This window comes from Exophiala aquamarina (genome assembly GCF_000709125.1).
Source record: "Exophiala aquamarina CBS 119918 chromosome Unknown aczIA-supercont1.20, whole genome shotgun sequence".
Lineage (NCBI taxonomy): Eukaryota > Fungi > Ascomycota > Eurotiomycetes > Chaetothyriales > Herpotrichiellaceae > Exophiala > Exophiala aquamarina.
In genome coordinates this window covers 95,802-119,874 of record NW_013550568.1, presented here as the reverse complement: position 1 = coordinate 119,874, position 24,073 = coordinate 95,802, and the positions used below count along the sequence as shown (strand labels likewise).

General features: G+C 50.9%; 10 protein-coding genes across 10 annotated transcripts; 4 read left to right on the top strand and 6 right to left on the bottom strand.

The window, feature by feature from the left end:
* Positions 1–1,663: 1,663 nt before the first annotated feature.
* Positions 1,664–5,062, top strand: A1O9_11915 (uncharacterized protein; the record flags this gene model as incomplete). Its single annotated transcript, XM_013399062.1, has 1 exon — positions 1,664–5,062. The coding sequence occupies one exon, from the start codon at positions 1,664–1,666 to the stop codon at positions 5,060–5,062; it is 3,399 nt and encodes a 1,132-aa protein (XP_013254516.1).
* A 1,247-nt stretch (positions 5,063–6,309) lies between these two features.
* A1O9_11914 (uncharacterized protein) lies at positions 6,310–7,335 on the bottom strand (the record flags this gene model as incomplete). Its single annotated transcript, XM_013399061.1, has 1 exon — positions 6,310–7,335. One exon carries the CDS (start codon positions 7,333–7,335, stop codon positions 6,310–6,312), a length of 1,026 nt encoding a protein of 341 aa, XP_013254515.1.
* Positions 7,336–7,831: 496 nt separating this feature from the next.
* Positions 7,832–9,302, bottom strand: A1O9_11913 (uncharacterized protein; the record flags this gene model as incomplete). The annotated part of the gene is made up of 3 exons (XM_013399060.1): positions 7,832–7,875; positions 7,933–9,022; positions 9,081–9,302. 3 exons carry the CDS (start codon positions 9,300–9,302, stop codon positions 7,832–7,834), a joined length of 1,356 nt encoding a protein of 451 aa, XP_013254514.1.
* Positions 9,303–9,748: 446 nt separating this feature from the next.
* On the bottom strand, positions 9,749–10,405 carry A1O9_11912 (uncharacterized protein; the record flags this gene model as incomplete). The annotated part of the gene is made up of 1 exon (XM_013399059.1): positions 9,749–10,405. A coding segment is annotated over one exon (657 nt), but the record flags the coding sequence as incomplete, so codon positions are not given.
* Positions 10,406–11,872: 1,467 nt separating this feature from the next.
* A1O9_11911 (uncharacterized protein) lies at positions 11,873–14,005 on the top strand (the record flags this gene model as incomplete). The annotated part of the gene is made up of 6 exons (XM_013399058.1): positions 11,873–12,186; positions 12,302–12,735; positions 12,829–13,019; positions 13,175–13,255; positions 13,330–13,665; positions 13,712–14,005. 6 exons carry the CDS (start codon positions 11,873–11,875, stop codon positions 14,003–14,005), a joined length of 1,650 nt encoding a protein of 549 aa, XP_013254512.1.
* A 118-nt stretch (positions 14,006–14,123) lies between these two features.
* Positions 14,124–15,071, bottom strand: A1O9_11910 (tRNA (guanine-N(7)-)-methyltransferase; the record flags this gene model as incomplete). Its single annotated transcript, XM_013399057.1, has 2 exons — positions 14,124–14,823; positions 14,902–15,071. The coding sequence occupies 2 exons, from the start codon at positions 15,069–15,071 to the stop codon at positions 14,124–14,126; spliced, it is 870 nt and encodes a 289-aa protein (XP_013254511.1).
* A 3,319-nt stretch (positions 15,072–18,390) lies between these two features.
* Positions 18,391–19,109, top strand: A1O9_11909 (uncharacterized protein; the record flags this gene model as incomplete). Its single annotated transcript, XM_013399056.1, has 2 exons — positions 18,391–18,573; positions 18,633–19,109. The coding sequence occupies 2 exons, from the start codon at positions 18,391–18,393 to the stop codon at positions 19,107–19,109; spliced, it is 660 nt and encodes a 219-aa protein (XP_013254510.1).
* Positions 19,110–19,340: 231 nt separating this feature from the next.
* Positions 19,341–19,904, bottom strand: A1O9_11908 (uncharacterized protein; the record flags this gene model as incomplete). Its single annotated transcript, XM_013399055.1, has 2 exons — positions 19,341–19,503; positions 19,567–19,904. The coding sequence occupies 2 exons, from the start codon at positions 19,902–19,904 to the stop codon at positions 19,341–19,343; spliced, it is 501 nt and encodes a 166-aa protein (XP_013254509.1).
* A 915-nt stretch (positions 19,905–20,819) lies between these two features.
* A1O9_11907 (uncharacterized protein) lies at positions 20,820–22,148 on the top strand (the record flags this gene model as incomplete). Its single annotated transcript, XM_013399054.1, has 2 exons — positions 20,820–21,054; positions 21,103–22,148. The coding sequence occupies 2 exons, from the start codon at positions 20,820–20,822 to the stop codon at positions 22,146–22,148; spliced, it is 1,281 nt and encodes a 426-aa protein (XP_013254508.1).
* A 440-nt stretch (positions 22,149–22,588) lies between these two features.
* A1O9_11906 (branched-chain amino acid aminotransferase) lies at positions 22,589–23,799 on the bottom strand (the record flags this gene model as incomplete). Its single annotated transcript, XM_013399053.1, has 2 exons — positions 22,589–23,697; positions 23,763–23,799. 2 exons carry the CDS (start codon positions 23,797–23,799, stop codon positions 22,589–22,591), a joined length of 1,146 nt encoding a protein of 381 aa, XP_013254507.1.
* Between the last annotated feature and the right edge of the window lie 274 nt (positions 23,800–24,073).

Sequence of the window (24,073 nt, the reverse complement as noted above, 5' to 3'; positions counted from 1 at the left end):
GTACTCGTACTGTAGCTTTGGGATCTGCCTGCCGAGGAGACTTATGTAAGTCATTAGACATCAACTACGAGTACGGGAGCACTCGTGCCTGGGAAGTATCACTTCCTGCCTTCCACGTTTACCTCGTCATTGGGGAATTTCTCCAAGCGCAGGGAAGAGATTGTTAGGGGCCATAAGATGCATGTTGAGACAGACGTCAGCCTGACCAGCGCGTAGTGGTTGAACGCGATGAACCAGGCACGACCAAATATGACTGCCCACGGGACTCGTGGTTTGGTGCTTGCGGTGGCTGCCAGGTATGCACGGAGTACTCTGTCCTGACTCAAGACTGGAAGGTGGTCTGCTAAGCAGCGCTGTGGTTTCTTGTGGCCTGGTGTGGTCGTCGCCTCGTCGTGCTGTATATGCTAAGGCTTTGTGGTGGAAGCTGCTACCGCCAGCCCAGCCCAGCCCAGCCCAGCCCAGCGCGAGCACAAGCCTGTGGGCCCACACCCAAATACTCGGACAAGGTCTCTTCTAGACGATCGGCGACTCGGCCTGGCGGTACCTGAAGTGGAGAGCCCCATGTCTAGGAGGGTCCTTTGGGTCCTTAGTCTTGAAGGTCTTCTGGAGGGGATGGTGTGGGGTTTGACTGGCCCAAAAGTGCCCACCCGGAGCCCACAATGCACCATTTAGCAGGGAGAACCGAGAGCCACCCATACTACCCAACGGCACGCCCGTGAGGAAAGGAAAGTGCTCCCAGCTGGGCGCCAACTGCTGCGTACCGTACTCCGTACGCTGTACTGTAAATCCCGGCAAGCAAAATATCTCCGCATTCGTTTGATTTCTAGTTAGTTGGTTGCTAGTCAGCAATAGTTACCCGGTACGGAGTACTGCCTTACTGCTCCCAAAACCACCCGCGACGGCTAGGAGAAGAGCTAACCACGCCTAAGTACCACTAGCCTCCTACCGCCTCTTTCCTGTACTCCGTGCTCCGTACTCCGTACCTGGGAGCAAATACGCCCTGAGCCCATGCAAGGTCGCGCCTTCCTCCATCCCCATTCACTCTTTTCTACTACTACCAAATACGGAGGACTATTCTCCCTACATTCAATGTCTCTCCTTTGACACCTCCTACAACAATACAATCCCTTACTGGTCCCTATCTCACACTCGCTGTTTGTTGTGACACGAGCTGCAACCTCTGCTAGGTCCCTGCGTCTCTCGTCACGGCCCCCTCGCCTCAAACTTCATACCGAACCCCCCCGCCCCCCTTGAGCCTTGGGCCTGCACCACTGCACCACTACACCACTGCACCACTGCACCACTGCACCACCGACTCTGCGACACTTGTTCTGAAGCAACCCCTAAACACCTCCCTCTTGTCGCTTGTGTCACTCTCCATCCCTACACCTAGTCCTCGGGACCCTGTACCACGATCGCAACTCCGTGCCATGCTACACACTCTCTCCCGCTGAGCTCTACTTGTCTTGTCCCCGAAAGAAAACCCAATCTCCATCTCGCCTGACTTTGGCCTACCACGCATCACCCTTTACACCCACCGCACCCTCCGTGCAACACTCCCACTTTGATTTGTGGTCAATCACCTCGAGGAATGGCAACCGTGTCCACCATTCACGCGTCTTTTCCCTCGTGAACGATATGACTCGAGTCCTTTCCCGCCAACATGCGCGAAACCCAACCCTCATCCATCTTTGTCGCGCCCCTGCGCATTCGCAAGAGTAGCGGCCATGACGACGATGATATGCCAGACAACGACCGTCGGCCACCTGCATTTGGTGCCGATTCCCCCGACGACGTGCCCTCTAGCCCTGCAAGATTCCACAACTATCTCAGAGCTCTCTATCCCTTCCAACCCTCTTCCCCTCACTCATCCACGACTGTCACCTTGCCTCTAAATTCTGGAGACATCATTCTGATACACTCGATTCACGTTAATGGATGGGCCGATGGCACCCTTCTCGACACAGGCGCCCGCGGCTGGCTTCCTACCAACTATTGCGAAGGTTACGATTATGCTGCTATACGTCCACTGCTGAGGGCTTTGACCGAATTCTGGGATATCGTCCGATGTGGAGGTGATTCCAACTTGAATTTGTTTCGCAATCAGGACTATATGCGAGGCCTAGTCGCTGGAGTTCGTGCCTTGCTCGAGAAGTCCGAATGCTTGACTCGCGATTCCTCCTTGGTCAAGCAACATGAAGCCATTCGAAGATCCCGCAAAAGCCTCCTATCAGACCTCGCCTTGCTGGTCCGTACGGCAAAACAGCTCCAGCAGGTCATCCTGGCACATCAGACTCATACCGACCTCGACATCAGACTCGATGATATGCTCCTCAAGGCCTTTCGAATAGTCACACGAGCTGTTTTGTTTTTTGATGTCTGGAGTGAACAGGTTGCTGGAGTTGTTTCTAGCCCAAGCAGAAAACTCGACCCGTCTCCCGAGTCCTTGAACCAAAAGTCGACCCGTGCCTTCGCGGAATCGTCCAGCGCGACGACAAGCCAAGCGCCCGCTTCTGGTGCCGACTTTTCAAAACGAATCAGTATGACCTCTCCTGGAAAGTCAACTCCGGTCAAACGCCGATCGTCCGTCGCCCACCGCATGTCATATTCCAACAAGAACATCCAAAAGAACCCCAACCTCATATCCGAGTTGCTACACAGGTCCTACGACGACTTCCTAACCGTACTCGCCTCCTTTCTTGGTTCGCACATGCAATCTCGCTCGTCCTCAGAGCTTCTCTTGACAACACAGAATGCTGTGAGGTCCTGTCGACAGCTCTTTACCGTCGTTGAGGCTGTAATCGATCGAGATCACAGTACTTCTCGGCCTTTGGTCCAGGCCAAGGACTCAATGTACTATGCAATCACCGAATTGGTACATGCAGCTCGTCAAGTCTTCAAGCCTCTGCACTCAATCGAAGACGATTTGGTCTATTTACCCGAGGAAGCACATAACCTCGTGCAGGCTGCTACAGCCTGTGTAAGCGCAGCAGGTCGATGCGTGGCAAGGACAAAGGCAACACTGGAAGAGATTGGCGATTTCGAGATCGAGAATCTCAGTCAGCTTCTCGGGAGAAATTCAGATGGCTCAAGCACTCCGGAGCCCAGCTCTCAAGGACGCCAGTCACACTCAAACCAGACGCCGTCCACCCACACAGAGCCTTCTGCTCACCCCGGAAGGAATTCCAAGAACCCTCCCCGCATATCCATCTCGCACGGTCTGCAAACACCTCCTCTGTCTGCCAATACAGCAGATTCTCCATCCACAGCTTTCGGTAGTGTTCCGCCAACCCCCAGAGACGATGTCATGGTCGATCTCATCCGATCCTCTCCACTGGCTGCTTCAGCTTCTCCAGACCCACATTCCACCGCCCTCAGACCAAGTTTCGAGAGGTCATTGACAGAGGTCAAATCGCAGAAGCACCCGCATCGTGTTGTAGCCGGCAGCACGAGTAGTGACAGCAGCTTTGACCATCACAGTCGCCTGTCAGATCCCAGCAATCTTTCCAGCGCCTCAACTCGAGTCACCTCCATCGGCGATGCTAATCATGGTTTCAGAGAGTTTATGCCGTCTCCATCTACTGGCGATGATTATACGCATCTGCCAGATGATGAAGTAGTCGAGGCTGAGATCCTCACGCATACCTTCGTCCAGGAACTCGTTTTTAATAGGGAAGGCTCCATTGTCGGAGGCAGCTTGAATGCCCTGATCGAGCGACTCACCGCACATGACTCAGCACCTGACGTTATCTTCATCTCTACCATTTATCTGACATTCCGTCTATTTGCAAAGCCTGAAGAATTTGCCCAGGCTCTCGCTTATAGATTTGACTATGTTGGTCAGACCACCAGCATTGCAAATCCAGTTCGTCTGAGGGTCTACAACGTGATGAAAGGATGGATGGAATCACATTGGAGACATGATATCGACGATACCGCACTGCCTGTTATTGTCGGATTCGCGAGAGAATCCGTTGCTCCTGTTCTTCCAATGGCTTGCAAGCGGTTGCTGGAGTTGGCTGAAAAGGTGTCTTCCGCTAGCATCCCAGATGTCCCACGAGTGATCTCCGTGATTGGAAAGACCAGCACCTCCTCCGCGACATACATTGATCCAAGCTCCCCTCTGCCAGTGCCAATCATCTCCAAAAGTCAACTTGCTGCTCTCAAGACATGGAAACAAGGCGGTTCACCTGTCAGCATTCTTGACTTTGATCCGCTGGAGCTTGCGCGGCAGATTACTTTGAAGACGTCAAAAATCTTTTGCTCGATCCTCCCGGAAGAACTTCTCGCTACCGAGTGGACTAAACGCACCAGCTCCCTTGCTGTCAACGTGCGTGCGATGTCAACACTGTCTACAGATGTCTCCAACTTGGTTTCCGATTCCGTCTTGCAATTGGAAGAACCCAAAAAGCGTGCCGCTATCATCAAACAGTGGGTGAAGATCGCGAACAAGTGTCTAGAACTGCACAACTATGACACCTTGATGGCCATTGTGTGTTCTCTTGATTCCACCAACCTCAAAAGAATGAGGAAAACTTGGGAGGCAGTACCACCAAAGACGAAAACCATTTTTGAGGACCTTCGCAAGGTTGTCGACATTTCTCGCAACTATGCAGTTCTGAGACAACGCGTGCAGTCGCATCTCCCTCCATGCTTGCCGTTTATTGGCGTGTACCTCACAGATTTGACCATGGTCGATTCTGCGAACCCCTCTACACGACCGCTAAACAATGACGACTCAAAGATGACGGTCATAAATCTGGATAAGCATATCAAAACCGCGAAGATTATCTCTGCATTACAGAAGTACCAGATCCCCTACCGGCTTACTGAAGTATCGGAGCTACAAACGTGGATGCAAGATCAATTGATCCGAGTACGATCTGCAGGGGACAAGAGTTTCCACCTTCACTATCGGCGATCGTTGGTGCTGGAGCCCAAGGAGCAGCAAGCGGGCAAGAGTCCTAATCCCGAGAATTCCGGGAAGGACCGGGATAAATTTGATTTTCTGAACTGGGCGCACCTGTTGCAAAAGGAGAAATCTGTTCCAGTCAATGGATAGTTGACCTCTTTTTTTTGGCCCGAGGTGTGTTTTTATGATTTGATGCTTTTCATATGTTGTACAGTATCCCAGTCCACGAGCTTATGATACCCTACATCGTCAGTCCTCTTTTGTCTCGCGTCGCGGTTTGAAAATTTTTATGATGCGGGCGCAGGTGTGGGAATGCCTGGCCAGGGCAGGTTGAGCACAAAAGGATGATAATGTACAGCCAGGGTCAGGAAAGGGCGGTTCTTTTTTCCCCATTTCAAAGTTACACAGCAGGCATTCTTTAGCCGGTGCGGCCAGTAAGCAAGCAGCATGACTATGTGGTGGACGAGTCCAAAATCAGCATAATAGTTCTCTGGCAAGCGGATGAAAACAAGCCAAGGAATAATTCACCATTCTTTTGATATGCAACATTGTGGTCATGTTGTGTTCGTTCGTCTGTTCTTCTAGTACCCACCTCGTAGCTTCCCGCTCTCGCGCCCTAACTGCACCATGTTCAGCATTCTCTGAGCAGAATGTTGCTTCTCAATCGTAGTATACAACCGTCAGCCATGAAGAGTGCTATCTAACTATCAGTCAATCAATCACTCATGCTAGAACCGGGACCGGGACCGGGACCAGACACAGATCTAGGCCGAGACCTGGAACGTGGATACGAGTAATCCGCAAGGATCACGATGAAAGCAAAAACTGGGCTAGGAGAGGGTTGATGTTTGATATTCTTCTCCCTTGCTTGCTATGGATTCCTGATGATTCCTGATGATTCCTGATACTACCGACAATTGGCCGTACGGCAGGAGTTGAGCAGCTGAGCACCTAGGATGTGCTGTTTGCCGTTCTACGTCGGAGCGAGGTCTAGCTTTCCATGCATTTATGGATGGGTGTGGCGCACGCATGAATCCTGCATGTCCGGCTGGCCAACTAACCACGCGGACGCTTTCGGTAGTTAGTACGATGGCAACGAGATCTGATACACCTTCCTCCTTGCTTGAACTTCCAGGCGATTCCTGAACAAACGAGCCAACCTGTGGGCCGGACGCGAACGCCAACTGATTGCATGACATGGCTGGTTTTCGTGGATGGTCGTACGAGTAGGTATGGCATGACGGTCGTGAATATGTGGATGGTGGTATCTAGTGATACAGAATATGTAACACATTAATCGCTTTGTGTTTCCGAGATCGAGGACGAGTGGGTGGATCATGTGGTGGATCAGTTGTACGGTGGAAGAGCCAGTCCTAGTCTACATGAAACATGTCACGTCACCACCCGACACCGAATTGCCTCCTCACCCAAGGCTGATGATAACCCGAATAATCGCGTGCCCTGGACATTCCAAATTGGTCGGCGACATTGACATAGCCGTCGTGGCCGATTTTGCCGGTTTTCTTCGTAGCTTTGAGATCGCCGCTCTCGGCTTGCCACGGTGACCGACAGTAAACACACCGCACCTCCTGGCCACGTTGACTGGCCGCCCATTGATCGAAGCACGATTTATGAAGGTTGTGACCGCATTGCGATTTGCACCACACGAGTTTGTTGTGGCCGGGGTCGAGGTCCATATAGCAGATGGGACATTCGCCTTCGGTTGGCTTGCGATTTCCGCTCTGATTGTCATCTTCTTCGCTGCTCCCAGCGTTATCTGTGGGGATTGGAGGAGCCTTTGCGAAGATTTGCTTCAGCTCTGGGCTGAGAAATGCTAATTGGTAGACAAGCACGGCGGGCGCCTTCAACACCGTGTTCAAGGCGTAGACCTTGTGTTTGCATTCGTTTCCCTTGATTGAGTCTGGACAGGTGCACGAGGTCTCGTGGCCAATGTGAACGGTATAAACGTTTCCTGTTGAGCCAACAACGTCGATATCTTCGGCTGGAGCCCCGGATCGAGTGGTACTACGTCGTCGGCCAAGCACAATCATGCGCTGGGTTCGGGCGCGGAGCAGTTTGACGTCGAAACTCGCCGGTGGCTTTGACCGAAAGCGCCGTAGTCTTTTCTCTGTCGCCCCGACGTCTGTGGCAACTTTCTTGGGTGATGCCTTTAGAGTGGTAGAATGCTCAGACGCAACCTGAGAGAGGCGAGTCGCTGTTTTGGATGTGGACTTGTGTGGTGTGTTCTGGCTTGACGCTCGGCGGCGCCTTGATTTCACTTTTGCCTCTTGAAGAAGTCTCTCCTGCTGCTCTACTGTATCTTCATTTGTTGCGGATCTTCCACGAGAAGATTTCGCACTTTTGGTGGTAGATTTCGAGACCGCGCCTTTCGCATTGATCCGGGAATTCTTTGGATTGCGCATTTTCGACCAGCAAAACCCCTCGGGGTGTTGTAGTTTGTACTCAGTAGACCTATACCTCGGTGGAGAGGTGTCACTGAAGGAGGCATGCAGCACCAAGAAAATCAAAGACAAAATCGAGCGTTGAACATGACGATGAAACCGAGTAGGTGGACGAGGTTACGTGTGGGGGGGGGGGGGGGGGGGGGGGGGGGGGGGGGGGGGCATGGAGGAGTGGAGATGCGTGCCTGCGGCCATTCATTCATGACGCGGGAGAGGAGCGCCAGCACGTGATATCAAGCCACGTGACATGCTCAAGTTCGGGTCAATTCATCCTCCGGTTCCGTAAGTTCCTTCCTTGTCAACAGCTGTCTATATCTTCTCATAAACAGTAGAGGCATTGATTTTTATATTCTACATCATGAAGGGATCATGCGGGATGTCGCTCCAAACCCCATGCGCTTACGCCATTTCATGTCTTCTACGCATTAGAGCCTTATTGGGGGAACGCGTTGCTTGCCTACATCAAATCTCTAGTGTGGCCACCAGGATTTTGTGCGGAATCTGTGGAGTAACAAGATTAATCCAGGGAACAACAATCACACGAACTCGAAAACTTACAATCAGTGGTGACGAAAGCACGGTCAACCTCTGTTAGTGCCTCAGCACAATACTGCAGTGTTTCAGCAATATCGTGTGTCCTTCGAAGAGGTGTTTTCTCATCAAGCAAGATATCGTACTCGGCCCAGACCCCATCGCCGGCGTGATAGGCGGTGATTGCTTTAAATCCAGTAACCAGGTTACTAAACCGATAACCTAGGTAGACCAGCTTCTTCTGCACCGTGTCATCCACCGCAAGTCCACAGAGACGGGTGATGTTTTCAAAACAGGTATCCCCCCAGTCGTAGATGATATAAACCGACAGCAGCGCCGCGCCTAGAGGGTCTAGCCACCATATGCCAGCATGCTTACCAATTAACGGGAAGAGCAGTGACAGCGTGTTGAAATAAACATCGGTCTTGCAATCTTGCGCCAGGGCTTGCACCTGTGTAGTTTTGATCCGCATACACCACAACCCAATAAGTCCTTTGAGTCCAACAGTTCCTGCCATTGAGGCAATTGCCACGACCGGGAGAGTTGCAATTTTGTGATCGCCCCCTGGTAGGAGTTTCTCAACCGATTCTTGCAATATTTGCAGAAAAGAAATCACCATGATTATCGAGAACACCAAAATTCCGAGTGGCTCAAGTCTTCGACGGCCAACAGGGAATTTGCGAGACAGAGCTGACAGTCTCCATGAGACGAGGCGATTTGTGGTCCATACGATGGCTGTGCACAGCAGATCGAGCGCTGAGTCGAGCAATGATGCAATCAGCGACAGTGAGGACGACTTCAGGGCTGCTATCCCCTTGGCCAATAGAAGGATCATGTTGGCAATCACATTAATGTTGATTGCCCATCTTGCATTCCGGGCAGCCCTTCGTCGTTGCATTCGTACTTCGTCAGGTAACAAGTCCTCAATACGCTCCTCCACACCTTGCAACACACCTTCTCTTTCTCTGATACCGTCGTGATCGGCATCCGTATTCATAGATTCTATCACATCATCGGCCATGGCCAAAACGATCGTGTCGACCTCTGCCCAATCATTCAATGCAGCATTCTGATTTTCGTAATACTTGCGAAGTTTTTTGTTCTTGATATGCTTCAACTGCATGTCGGCCAATTTAGTTTTAGTTCAAACCAGAGACGTGATCCGAACTTCTCACCTCTTCGTCGCTTTTGCGGTAGCTTTCAAACTCTCCTTTGCGGACACCGGCACACAATTGCTTTTTCAAGTCCGCCGTTGTCTTACGATCCATTAAGTTTTCGACGGTATCTTTGAAGCCGCCAGAACGCCTGCCTCCTTTGCCTGTTTCAAGGTCGCCGTTAACATTGTAGCCAGCACTGGGCCTTTCGAATTGAGCGTCGAAAGCTCGCTTACCCACCATAACTGATGGATAGGAGGATCGTCAACAATGGCCTGGACTCTGCTGTCTCTCAATTAAAACAGGTATCAGTGCCGGGCGAACGTATAAAACAGCGGATAAACAAAGATCAAGGCTATAACTTAAGCATATCTCCCCATCAGACTAACAAACCAGAAAGACCCTGGCAAGAAGATCAAATGTAGTACATATGTTTATTCATGACGACCCCGCTGCTCGATGACGGCATCCAATGCATAAACTTGGCATGGGCGCACGGCCTGCACTTGCCAGACTTGGCTTTGATGCTAATAAATCCCACTTTCAACCTCGCCATCCTCTCTACAAATCCTGCGACGTCAAGTCTGTGGAGCTGACGTGTCAACACACCTTAATTTACCTTTGCAGCCTCTTCACTCATGGGGCAGTAGAAGCAAGGCTAGTTGGTACATGATCAGCATCAGCTACTTCGTTGAGCTTTGCAGACTCCAGGCTGCACTTTGAACAGAAATCTTCGCAATGAGATGGTCTGCTCTAGCTCTCAGCCGGTCCACACGGGTTTTGACGTCGTGCAACGAGGGCGTCGTGCTATCTTTCGTCACACTCGACGCGACGCTCTGCACTCTGGCCTGCGATGACTGTGATGATGGAGACTTCGAACCAATTGTCGACTCACCAGAAACGTTGGGAGGGGCAATGAACTGAAGAGTCTCTGATTCATTGTCTTCAATGTCCTTGCACGCTTCATCCCGGGTGCCATTTGCATTCGACTGGACCTCGTGTGGTGCTGCATGGACCGCTGCGCGACGTTTCAATCTCCAGGATCGAAATATCTGAAGCTTGGCACCGGGGTCTTGTTCCATCCAGTTTCCGACCACCCCAGAACTCTTGCATTGATCACACATATCTGGAAAAATGTGCAAGGTATCAGAAACATCCACAAAGAGTTGATGTGTGCATTTTGTCTTCTCGTTAAAGTCTGCAAAATCAACCACTCGACCATTTATTAGCGTCCTTTGGTTCTCCAATGCGCCTTTCAAGAGGCGTTCCGTCATTTCAGCGCACTGGACAATTGTTTTGATCTTGGTGTGACCGCAGAGGTTGTGAATCGTGTGCGACTGGCACATATTGACAATTCGAGAAAATGATGTCCTTGAATAACAAGTAACTACAGGTGAACTCCCTATCATTTGCTGGTTGTGCGGCATGAACAAAGTTCTATGCGAAACCCATTATATCTGACACTGTCTATCACTCGGATGGAAATAGGCGGCCAACAAAGCAGAAGAGGAGGCCAACCTGTTCCTTCTTCACAAAGACCATCTTTATTTGAACTGTGACAAAATTGGTACGGTGGCTCGTGTGTTTTCGCCGACTCGTAAGACCGTCTCCTTTGTTAGAAGCAAATTGCTTGAGAGCGGTTAACATATGGAGTTGCACAGCAAGAGGACGCTTCACACGATACCAGCCCATTCAGCGGCCCCAAACGACTCGCATGGATGGTTTCCAAGCCTGCTTCATAGGATATTGTGGTTCGTCACAAAGACACCACCACGATGCTGTGAGTCATGGACAATATGGCCATTGAGTGCTGAGACATAACAGCAGTTCCATGCGCAATATTGCTTAGCGATAATGGCGCTCTGGTGATGCGGTGTAAGACCAGCTGCAAGGCTGGCAGTTCCTCTGTGGCTGTCTCTGCCGGTATGGAGAGCCGTGTACAAGTGTGGTTTCCACTTTCTGATACCTAGGGTCAGTAATCCCATAGTGGACCGAATGTAACTTCGTCTTCAAATATTGATCTAATAGGAAATGGGTTGCTGCATTTACATTGTTTGAGTGATTTAGTTAGCTGAGCTCCTATGCATTGGCTGTCAGACTTGCTGAGGCACAGTTCCTGGATGGCCCTGTAGCCTTTGAAACTTGTAGATTGACTCCACCTTGTTTACATGAGTGTAGCGTGATGGGTTGGATAATAGAGTCCGATAGCACAAGGTTAATGATCTAGCTCCCATCATGTGCTCGTGTTCGTGCTGCGTATCCCGTACTTGGCTCTCTGGATAAGCTTCTTAGGCCTCTCACAGGGGACTTCCCCTTGGACAACGCTTCGTTTATCCACAGAGGCGAAAAGCTTGCCACTGGTAAGCCGCGAGCTCCGAGATGGTACAAGGGCCGGCTCGCCCACCAATCCCAAGTGAGATTTGCTTATTCCTACCTTAACGAGAAATATTCAAACGCTCAATGTCATCATAGTAGCTTCGATTACGTTACACTTGGCACGAGACTCTCTGGGGAGCGGCACTGTCGTCAGCAGACCACCGGGTCTCACAAGGCGCAAGTCCACCGCCGGGTGCATATTGTCATCCTGTCCCGGTTCAAAGAACGGGAACGATCCCAGGGTCAAGATTGGTATCCGGTCATCGAGCCCGGTTCAAGCACCCTGCAAGCCCTTTCCCAGAGACCGGAGTTTGAAACTCTATTTATCATGTGGGACGACCTGTTTTCTTCAACTCCTCCCACCTCTCTACCTCCTTCGTTGCTATCTGGCAAACAGAAATCGAAACGGGCTGAAGCAGGTTGGAATCCAGCTCGCCATGACCGCACTACGAAGACCCAGCTCCAAATCCGAGACTGCTGCGCACCGTCGCAAGAGTAGCGTCCATGCCGATGACGCTGCTTTGGCAGGGATGGGGATCAAGCAGGAGCTCAATCGGAATTTCTCGTTCTTGTCGATGCTTGGTCTCGCTTTTGCAATTCTAAACACATGGACCGCTGCCGGTGCGAGCATGTCACTAGCTTTGCCAAGCGGCGGCCCTTCAAGTGTTAGCTGGGGATTGATTGTTGCAGGCATCTGTAACATGTGCCTCGCTGCATCCTTGGCTGAGTTTCTTTCGGCGTTTCCCACCGCGTAAGTTTCTCTGAAATTGGATTTGCTTCGAGCACCGTGGTGCAGTTGCCCAGGCTGTGACCGAGCCATGGCCTCTGCTTTGACCCCCCCGCTCATCATTGTTCTCTCTACCTAGGGGTGGTCAGTATCACTGGGTTGCTGTGATCAGCTGGAAACGCTGGGTACCATTGCTGTCATGGATCACCGGCTGGATCAATACGGCTGGTTGGGTCGCTCTAGCCGCCACTGCAGGCCTCCTGGGAAGCACGCTGATCATAGGGATCATTTCCCTTGCCGATCCCTCCTACGAGTCCCAACGTTGGCATCAATTCCTCATTTACATTGCGTTCAATCTCATTGCATTTCTAGTCAATGCCTACCTCACTCGCCTCCTCCCCTTAGTTACGCAATCAGCACTCTACTGGTCGATCGCTGGCTGGCTTGTTATCTCAATTACCATTCTGGCGTGCGCCTCTCCGGACTATCAGACTGGACATTTCGTCTATGGACAGTTCGTCAACGAGACTGGTTGGCCAGACGGCCTGGCCTGGCTTCTGGGTCTACTGCAAGGTAATTGCTTTGTAACTTCCTTCGCGAACGATTTCCTCGTCCAGACACCCGTCCCTCGTCCGGAAAACAGGCTAATACATCGGAATTTTCCAGGCAGCTTCTCGTTGACCGCGTTTGATGCTGTTGCGCATTGTGTAGAGGAGCTAGGAGATGCAACGATCGAAGGGCCACGCATCATGCTTGCATGTGTCCTGATAGGAGTTGTCACGGGCTTTATTTATCTGTCTGTCCTTCTTTTCTGTGCCAAGGACATCGACACGGTCATAAGCTCAGCCGCAGGTCCCGTAAGTATTCTCTCCCAGTCTAATTTAAAAGTGGAGGACTCCCAGCTCGGCAGCTGGGAGAGCTTGAAGAGTATCTCTTAGACAACCTACCGCATCTTGGAAGAGAGCATATAATCCATTTTAGAGCCAACCTCACTGACCGCACTTGCTCCTAGATGTTGGAAATCTTCTACCAAGCTACTGGGAGTAAAGCCGGCGCTATCTGCTTGCTCATGTTTCCCCTGATCTGCTTGATGGTAAGTTCTCCGTGTCATGAAACCTGCCTACAAGCAGATGCCGAGTTTGGCTGAGACTGACAAACAATCCTAAGTTTGCTGGTATCAGTATTATGACTACAAGCAGTCGTATGGTATACGCCTTTGCACGGGACGGTGGCCTGCCAGCATCCAAATATTTGGCTAGAGTGCACAGGAAGCTCGTGGTACCCTTGAACGCCCTAATATTTACAGCAATACTTGTGATCATCTTTGGGTGCATCTTCCTTGGTTCCACAAGCGCTTATAACGCTATCGTCTCCGCATCAGTTGTGGCTCTGGGAGTTACTTATGCTATTCCACCGGCCATTAACTGCCTAAGAGGTCGAAAGATGCTCCCAGAAAGTCGACCTTTCATTTTACCAAGTGCGCTTGGCTGGGTGTGCAATTTGGTATGTGGAGAGCACCGGCTTATAGCAAAGAGCTGACAACAGGCAGGTCGGTATTGCATACACAATCTTGACTACGATCCTTTTCATGTTTCCGCCTGTGAAGGAGGTGACCGGGAGCAACATGAATTATTGCGTAGCGGCGTTTGCCATCGTTTTCATCGTGTCCGTCATTCAATGGTTTGTTGATGGCCGCAAGAACTATACTGGCCCACGTCTGGATGTTAATGCTCTTAAAAGAGGATCAATCATTGGAATGGCACCTGTTGATAGCAATAGCGTGCCACAAGCAGAGAACGGCATCGATGATATCAGGGAAAAGAGAGCCGATCGAGAAACTTAGTGGATATTCATACTTACTTGATGTACCAGGTCGGTTTTCAAAGAAGTGGGCTTGGACCTTGTGCTAGATGTTCGGCATGAGCATTCAAGTTAAGTAATGATAATCATACCATCTGTCGTCATTCAGGCCATTCAGGAGTGTGCTTTCTTCTAAAGACAACAACATATTTGTTGCCTCCGTTCCGCGTCACTTTCTTCGATTCTTCAGTCTCCTCACTCATGATCCTGACGCAAGGGTCGGCGTCCAATTCCTCCTGCGAAACTTGTTCCCACAGCTCCTTAGCATCCCCGGCCTCCTTTCCCACGAAATGCTTGGTCATCCATTGCGACAGCTCCTCTACATCGGTTATCGTGTAGATTAGACCACCCGGCTTCATGACATACGCATACTCGGCATTCAATTGCGCGGAAGCGATTCGAGCCTTGTGTTTCCGTTGTTTGAAGTGTGGATCTGGAAAACAGAGGAAGATCTTTGACAGTTGGCCTTTGTGAAAATAGTTTGGGAGAAATTTCATCGTATTGGTTCGAATTGCCGAAATGTTTTGATAAAGCGCAGGTGCGCCGGGTATCGATGGTTCTTTGTCTCGATTCTGAGACCGTAACGCCGCGATCCTATTGATGACATACTCGGTCACCTGGGACCGCAGCTCCATGCCGACCATCAGTGTTTGTGGCATCACTGGGGAGAGCCCGACCAGAAGGCCACCAAACCCACAACCGATATCTGCAACTTCAACCTCTTTGTCGACTTCACCTGCGGCCTCTCCGATAAAAGCAGGATAGTGAGGCGACCAGTTCATCTCTGCTGGACCGCGGGGGCTGTAGATCCGCAAGGTCATCCGTTAGTTCATAGAAAGACGCCGAAAGTCAACAGAGGCGTCATCACTTTCAACTTACTAGACAAGCGCATGGTCAGAGAAAGGGTTTGCATGGGCACGTTGTCGATAGAATTTCTTTTTAGGGAGCTCGACATTTCCACCTCCAGTGCTATTTCCTTCCTTTGTGAGAATTTCTTGTACCTTCTTGTATTCGTCGCGCTTCTGGCGCTTGTTCGGCGGACCTGGCATTCTGGCAAGTAGCTTTTGGATATCTTGGATTAAGTACGCAAGTCTATCCTCAATCTAGAGGGCTAACCCGTGAATCTCGTTGATAGTATTTGACTCTTGCTTCAGGGCAGAACTGCGATGCCAAGACTGTACGGTGGGGCCTGTCTACACAGGCGCAAGCACTGGGAGTTTTAAGCTTCACCGTATGTGCCCTACCTCCCTTCGTCTACTGATCTTTAAATCAACTTCTAACCCATTACCGTTTCGAATGGAAAATTTCCTAAATGAGTTCTCTGAGTTCGTTGGAAAAGTGTCAAAACTGAATGGTGTTTACAATAACACAGTACTGCTCAACAATGATCAAATCGGCGAAATGGTCATTGACATGGAGCGGTAACTCAGACTCAGTGGCCCATATGAGGCACATTGTATCTGTATCTTAGGGGTGCCTGGCCAAGACTGTGTTCCCCAGGGTCAATTTCATACGAGGCTATGCCACTTGCTCTGCCGTGATCCATACTACGGAAGAGCAAGGAATGACCATCATCTCCGGACCAAAGTGTTGACTCTGATGTGCATGAATGTCATCGAGGACCAAGACGCCTTAACTTGGTTTATTCTGCACAGTTGTGCTGAATACCCTCCCTCGCGATGGCTGCTAATCATCATTGCAAAGCATCGCAGCACCCAACATATCTCTTCTGGAATCATTTTCGGCACCCGCTGCGTCGCCCATGGGACTAGTGGGTAGTACGATTGTTTGCTTCTCTATGCTTGAAGTGTTGCCTCTTCATCTAGAACTTTCCGGAACCCACTGAGTCCGGTTTGTTGTTTGTACTTTTCTATATTATCAACATGGATTCAAGTATGCTCACTGGCCCTAATCAATATCCATAAGGCCACACTCCTTCCAGGGATGTGTGTGCATTAGAAGCAACAATTGAGATATTTCTTTCCGAGCAAGAAAGTAATATGGGTTTCCTTCCGACTATGGCTTGGCGTCGCATTCGCCCAGATTCATTAATCTCTCTACATTAACAAGAAACTGAATCTGTTGGATGTGCCGAAAGCAATATGTCAAGAATTTCGGTCTCTGGGATAGGAGTTTCTACACCGATAAAATCCGCAATGTAATAGGTGCTGACCACCGAGCCTCTAGACTCGACCACTATAGGCAACATCTGGAGAAATGGGGTGTTGACAGATCCGACAGCTCCAAAGGCCACCGAAAAAGTTGAGAAGGTACCTTGTTTCGTGCATAACAAATACGATAGCTCCAACTACTTTGATGAGAAATTGACCGGTGCAACAAACAAATATCTCAATGTCTATTTCCATCGTGTGCGAGACTGCGAGTTGAACCTTGATGAGATCTCGGTAACGAGTCTTCCGTTGCCGGGAAAGAAACTGAATCAAGCAACGTTGTTACGGCCTGGAGAACCACTCTCATTGATTGACGACGTCATCGCCAGACTATCTGAGGCAGATCAGGCTCTCGCTTTCTTTCAAATATCGCGAGCCTGCGGTCAATGCTAATTTTCTCCTGCGACAGTACCCAACAACTCTACTCTGCACGATGGAATTCTTAGAGCTTACTGCCTGGAATTCCCTCCTTGAAACCAGCAATCTTAGAAAGCATCTACTGCAATTCGTGATTTCGATGGCAGTGCAGATATTTGGTCGGGACCATCCTCTCAGTAATGTTTTGTCAATACTATTCTTCAAAATCAAATCTTCTGGCACCGGTTGAAACGCTCGTACCTGTATGATCAAGCTTCTTCTTGCCTTCGGCTTCCAGAGGGAACATCTCTTGGTGTCGAATGCCTTGAACCGGATTGGTATTATTCCTCATGACGGTGCCGATGAGGACAGATTCCAAGCCATGATAGGAAGGAATTCGTTTCTATTAGACCTATCTTACGATGTGGCACTTCAGCAAATGGCTTATCTTTGTCTCATGGATTCCAATAGATGTACGAAAGATCCTATCGATCCACCCTATCGGACAATACAAGTTGGCACAAGAGGAAGAACGTCCAGTCCTGTCAGAGCGGAGGAAGCGGAGCTGAAAATCTCTGGAAATCAGTGTGTCGTCAGCAAAGGCAATAGGGATCATTTCGCAGCGCTTTTTGGCTGCTTCGGTCCGGAGTAGTTCTTGAGCATGTTACGAGGTCGCAGAAATCGAGGCGGACGCCCTTTGCAATTATCCACTAAACTAATTGCCCTCAAAGCCTTTGAGAGACGGATTTCAGCCATCAGTGCCAGATGGCTCTCAAGTTTGGGCGCACATCCCAGCACCAAGTATCGACAGTCTCTGAATTGGTTCCCCCCGACCTTTCGCAGATGCAAATTCGTATGAAAGGTGCGAAGGCCTCCAACCAGAAGCTCCGGTTTCCATGTTCATGGCAGAGGATCTGGGTCGAACAGCAGATGTTCGGCGTGATAGACGCCGATGACCCAACGGAGATAGATGATGCCTTTGATTTGCTTGAATTGCCCAGCGGAGTTTGGAGTACTATGCTGGGTCACCCTTTTGATAAAGCCTCGAGATTCGCTCCACGACCAATGGCTCATACTAAAGAATAATGATTACATGCTAACGACTACCGGTGATTATCTATGATAATGATCTGTGATAACCACATCAGGTATTGGTGATGACCTGACGAATATAGAGGGACAACACTTTAACCCATAGGATCAAATAACGTAGTTTGTAACATAGCATCGGGGTAACACCAATACATCACATGAGGGCAACGGAATATCAAGATTTCTACTGAGTACATCATCGGGCTTCACAGAGTGTTTTCTCAAGCTGCGGGAGCAAAATATACGAATAACTGTTGCGCGAGGATTCAAAGGATAATTTAATTGCAAGTACTGGAGAAGCTATGTAGTAGAACGCTTATACACATCCCATGGTACCTAGACCGATAAGAGACGACAAAGCATAACCAGGGAGTCGCGCTTCACGAGTCACTGAAGCCCATCACTGCCATCGGAGCCAAATCTTTAAGCTGGCGTGTAGGAGTTGCACCTGGAACAAACCCCAGTGGACGGAAGGGCCCTTGCAGCGCTCACGCAGGTGTCAGCGAGTTGCTTGAATCCCCAAATGGTAACGAGTACTCCGTACTCGGACAGTCTAAAAGAGTTTTGATACTGGGCGCCTATTAGCGTTGCTCCGCTTGGCAGTTTTGTCCGGTTTGTACACATTTTTCACGGAGAACTCGAGCCTTCTGAACCACAATACGCCATGTCAAGACGAACAGAGCAGAGCCTGAAACCCTGATATGCCGGCTCCCAACCCTCTCCAGTTCCGTGAAAACTACTTTCTACAATGCCCCCTCCGACGAAACGACGGCGGACCGAGCCGACCGCAGTGGAAGAGATCACCTTTGACCTGTCCGCACGACAGGAATACTTGACGGGGTTCCATAAGAGAAAATTACAGCGGGCGAAGCAGGCCCAGGAAGCGGCAGCGAAGAGGGCCAAGGCGGAGAGGATTGAGCATCGGAAACAGGTACGACCCAGCCGGTTGGGAGAGGAACTTCAAGGGCTAATTTGGTATTTGGGAAACAGATTCGCGAGGAACGAAAAGCCGACCTTGAGAGGCATGTGAGAGAAGTCAATGCTCTCCTTGTGCCTGCGGATGCGGCCCCGGGGGTGGATGATGAAAGGGAGAGTTCAGGGTCTGACGATGAATGGTCTGGGATTACAGACCTAGAACCACCTCCGATTGATCATGAAGCGGAATACGTTGATGAGGACAAATACACCACAGTGACAGTGGAAGCGATGGATGTGACGCGCGAAGGGCTGTTCAAGGCTGGGCAAGAAGACGCAGAAGAGAACGAGGAACAGGCCCGAGATGCCTCAGAAGAGCCGGCGTCTGAAAAGAAGCGAAGATGGACCAAAGACAAACCCAAAGATGCTGGTCACAGGGGCAAGAAAAAGAAGAGGAATTTCAGGTACGAGAGCAAAGCGGAGAGGAAAGCAACTCGATACAAGGAGAGATCCAAGAACAAAAAGCAAGCGCGAGAGCGAAAGTCTGGATGATATTGTAGTCATTCGTCAAAACTGATTAGCACGCTTCGCCCTGTATTGGATATTGGATGCCCATGGTATCATTTGATATGGAGTGATGGAGGCCCGGTGTCGTTGTCGTTGCCGTCGCCGTGGTCATAGTCATTGGTCTATGCATAATGAGTCCAACGACTGGCCAGAGTTCCAATTGCACGCAATCCTCTGGCTGACCAGCTGACACAAACAATGCTCGGCGGAGAGGGATTAGATGCCGCCCAAAGAGGTCTCCAAGTCGTGCAGCTCTTTCTGGAGCTCAGCATGCTTCTTGGCCATCTCCTCATACTTGCTTTCCCACTCGTCTCGGGCTTGCTCAAGGGCTTGGACTTTACGTTCGTAATGGCCCGCCTTGACGTCGGTCTGTCGGAGTCTGCACAGTGTTAGATCCTGGCGGTGAGGTTGCAACGAGCATTTCTGGGCAGGCTAGGCTCACTTTTCATTTGTCTCCCTCAAAGTCTTGTCAGCACTCTCGGCTTCCTCCTCGAGCAGTTGCAACTTTCGTGTCAGAGATTCGTTCTGTTGACTGTGATTGGAAGACTCGCTGGCAGCAGTCTTCGCTTCCTTGATGGACGTCTCGAGTTTCTCAACCTCGGACTCAAGGAGTTGATTGCGGTGGGTGAGGGAAGTGATTTCTTGTTCCTTCTGGAGGTTCTCTGCTTCAAGGGCCTTGACCTTGGCCTTGAGTTCTTCGCTTTTGGCAGCGCTCTCGTCCGCTTCGATGCGGAGAGCATTCATTTTCTGGTGGAAATTAGCGAGAGCGGAGGAAGCCATGTTGAGACGGCTGTTGCAGACGGGATGTGTGTGAGAGAGAAGAGGGGTTTTGCAGTGAGGACGATGATGAAGAGGATGGGGTTGATGACGATGAGATGAAGAGCAGGTGCGGCATGATGAGGGCAAGGCAGTTCAGCGGATTTCAGATGGAGTCACGCCAACCTCAATGTGAATGTTGGCAAGTGCAGCTCTGGTGCCCGCTGTGCCTGCCTGGACAGTGTGCCTGGACAGTGAAGGTAGGTACGAGCATATTGTGATTGAGGTGGCATGCAGGCGCAGCTAATAGGTGGTCGAGAAAGACGTACCTCCTTGATACGGTCCATTTTGACTCTGACTGGCGGGGTGGTGCAACGGACAAATTCAGAACTGTTGATGACAGGCGGTCAGAAGGTGTTGGATATTCGGCGGATAAGTGATAATGGTATTTGGAGACTTCAAAGGAGTCAGGTCAGCGCAGTTCGGTGGATAGCAGGAGTACAAGTAGTTATATGGAATTGGAACTGGCACGCTGGAAGGCGGTGGGATGGATGAGACGGAAAAGGAGGGGCTCTTTTCGCTAAGCAACCTGAATCCAATGGTATTCTGCCCTTACAGGTGAGGCTGTTGACTTTTCTAGGCGGCAGCTTTTCAAGATTAGGTGCTACTGAGCCCCTTGGCTCCCCCCGACGCCGCTGTGTGCAAGTGTTTCAGGGACCGGGAGGGGAAACCTGCAGGGTTGGGGGTGCCCAGGTGGGAATGCAGAGAGGCGGGCCTTGCCGGTTGCGAGGGACAACCGGCGTCAACATCCAAGCCTCCTCCTCCTTCTCGGACACGTAGCCTTAACCTTTCATCCCTTTGCGAAATCCAAATATAACGACAACGACAACGACAATTAACAACCTGCAACGACACCACCATATATACTTGAACCTCACCATGCTAGCCCTTCGAGATCAAGAGAATCTCGCCCACGCCCATCAGACAGCAGCTGCTGGAAAGCCTCTCAACCAAACCATCCGAGGGCTCCAGCCCAAAACTCCAGGAAACTTCAAGACTCCTTTCAGACCCTCAAAGAACGACGAGAATAGACCTCTCGAATTCAAAGGCCAGAAGACCACTCTCAAGAATGGACCTAGCAAGTTGGAGAAGAATGCTTTTGTTACTCCTTTAGGTGAGATCGCCGTGGTGCCACTGTACTCTAGTTACTGACACATCCTAGCTCCACGAAGCCGGGCACCTCTAGGCCAGAAGACCACCAACGCAAAAGCACACGCGTTTCAGACCCCCGCCCCTGCTCCATTAACCATCAAGCCCGGCAAGACTGTTCAGAAACACTCTTCAACGCGTCGTTCTGCACGCTCCAAAATCTCGATTGCGCAGTCTGAACCGGTCGATGCGGATGTGCTTACAAAGAAGCAACACGAGGACGAGGAACCAGATTTTGGCTACGCCCCTCCTCCACCTGTCGCCCTCCCGGACCCTCCATTGGAAATCAACCAAGACTTGCTCTTGGACCTTTCAGGAGACTACTGCTCCGCTTTCGGCTCTCCGAAGGACGAGCATGGGGCCTCACTTCGACTCAGACGAGAGGAGGAGGAATATCAGCAATATCTGAAGGAGCAGAATCGAAAAATCCTTGCTAGCTTAGACAAACCTCTTTTCCCAACAGCCAACGAGCTCAACAAACAGGTCGATGATATGATCGCTGCAGGACCTAAGAAAAAAAGACCTGCTCATTCTAGAGTCGATACTATGCAGGCTAAATCTGCCGCCGCGCTCCTATCTGATGCTCAGCCTCGCCTTCCACCAACTGCTTCGAGGCAAACCCATGCGTCTGAGCAGAAGCAGAAAGGCCTTCTTGGCCTTGGGCGATCTAAGCCGGCTTTGCCTCCCCAACCTCGATCTTCAAGTCGGGCTGGATATGCGGCACTATCGAAGAATACCATCGGCTTCCCAAAAGCGAAGAAGGCCCCATCTATTATCCCCAAAGGACCTCAGTCACAAAAGGGCGTCGCCGCATACACATCAAAGGCGATCAAGGTTGACCAGGCAAAAATTCACCCAAGAGACTTTCGAGACCTTTACGGATCCCCACCAGCTGAAAGTGACATGTGGTTCAGGCTGAAGAACTACGAGCTGTTGGAGAAGGATTTATTCCAAGAAGACGGCGATAGCCTTGCCGATGAGTTGTTCGAGCCCGACTTTTTCCCATTCGACAACTCGAAGCTGGATGATGAAGACTTCCAGTTGCCCATGCCTGAATGATCCTCTTGCCCGGTCGATTGTTGTTCTGGAACCCATGTCTCGCTTTAATTACAATGGTGGAAAGGGGCTATGACTGTAGATGAGATGATTCATGAACGAGATACCCACTCAGGATGCAATGAGGCTATCCTTGGACGAATTGAATTGTATGAGTAAACGGATTGGTCTTACCCGGTGTATCATATTATAATAGACATGCCCCTGGTTATCACGATTTGGTCAACCCTGATCACGAACAAAAGATGCTCAGACATGACCAGGCCGCCCATGATCTTTCGTCATACTTGCCGCATTGATGCTGAATATCATCTTGGTACAATAATCTTCCTCCAGCTTTTTAAGCGTGGGCACTATGATAGTATATTGTCTCTGTTATTGCTGTGCGGTACCCTTTTGTATCAACTCCAGCAGAACTACCCCAACCCTGACGCCTGACGACCTCACGGCAAGGAATCCACCGCGCCATTGGTACCCCCATTCACCTCCTGGCTCGTGAATCCCTTGGGTACCTCCGTGACTGTCCAGTTCCACCCGAACTTATCCTCAATCTTCCCTTGTTGAATACCCTTCAGCGTGCTCAACAATTCCGCGCACACCGGACCAGGATCCAGCTTCTCGTTCACGGGGTACTCGAACTTCTCATTCTTGGATGCCAGCGTGATGCTCTTAATGGGCACCAGACTTGCGGCCGTGCCTGCGGCCATGACCTCGCTGAACTCCGAGAGCTCTGCATACGCGATGCGACGGCGCTCGACCCCGTAGCCGAAGACCTTCTCCGCGATCTCGCACGCCGACTCGGACGTGACCGACTTGATCACATTCTTCGAGTCCGGCACGACAATCGTCGTCTTCCCTGTCGCCGCATCCTTGCGCACGCCCAGAAACCCCGAGGTCGAGAACTCGTCGATCTCACTGCGCGTCTTGCTGTCCAGGTGCAGGGTGATGCCGTAGCCCGCGTTTCGGGCCTTGTCGGAGTGTCGTAGCACAGGGGCGTAGTTCCCGCCAACCTTGGCGCTTCCGGTCCCCTCTGGTGCCGCTCGGTCGAAGTCTTCCAAGATCAGGGCGTCCACGGCGTGCACGCCGTGGTAGACGCCCGTGGGCATTACGAACACCACGAACGTGTACTCGTCTGGCGGGTTGAGGCCAAGCTGGGCGGAAGACCCGAACAGCAGTGGTCGGATGTACATGGCCGCGCCGGTCTCATGGGGCGGGACGAACTCGGCGTTCGCTGCAACGGCCAAGTTGACACACTCGGTGAAGTGCTCCTCGGGCACTGGCGGGACTGAGATGTAGCTGGCTGAGTGCTGCATACGCAGGGCGTTTTCCCTCGGGCGGAAGATGGTGATTGCACCCCCTGGTGCTCGAAATGCTTTCATGCCCTCGTAGCATTGCACGCCATAGTTCAGGCCAGGCGCCATACCATGGATGGACAGGTGCGGGGACTGCACGAATCGTGGTTTGGACCATGATGGGTTGGGTGCTGAGTGTCGGAATGTCGACTCGATGTGCCCGTTGACCTCGCGTACTTTAAAGCCAACATTCGACCAATCTAGTAGGGGCGTGGCGTTAGAATGGGCGATTTTTTCAAGCGGTTGAGGCGGGTTGACGACATACCAATTGTACTCACCGGTGGAGGTGGGAAGGGAGCCATGGTCGCGGATATAGAAACGGAACGGTGAAGACTGTCTTAGACGAGGCCTGACCCGACACCTTTTTAACTGACGATTTCTGAATCACAAATACCGTCCAAGCCCTACAGAAACCTGCGGTTGAGGGATGCACAGTCACCCGAGCTGTTTTTAAACCTTTTGTAAGATACTAGCACGCTTGAAACCCGCTGGCTTACGGATTTGATTGGCAAAATCAGACACGCGCAAGGGGCGCTGGTATGTCAGCGGTGACTAGTATGAAATCCTTCAAAGCAT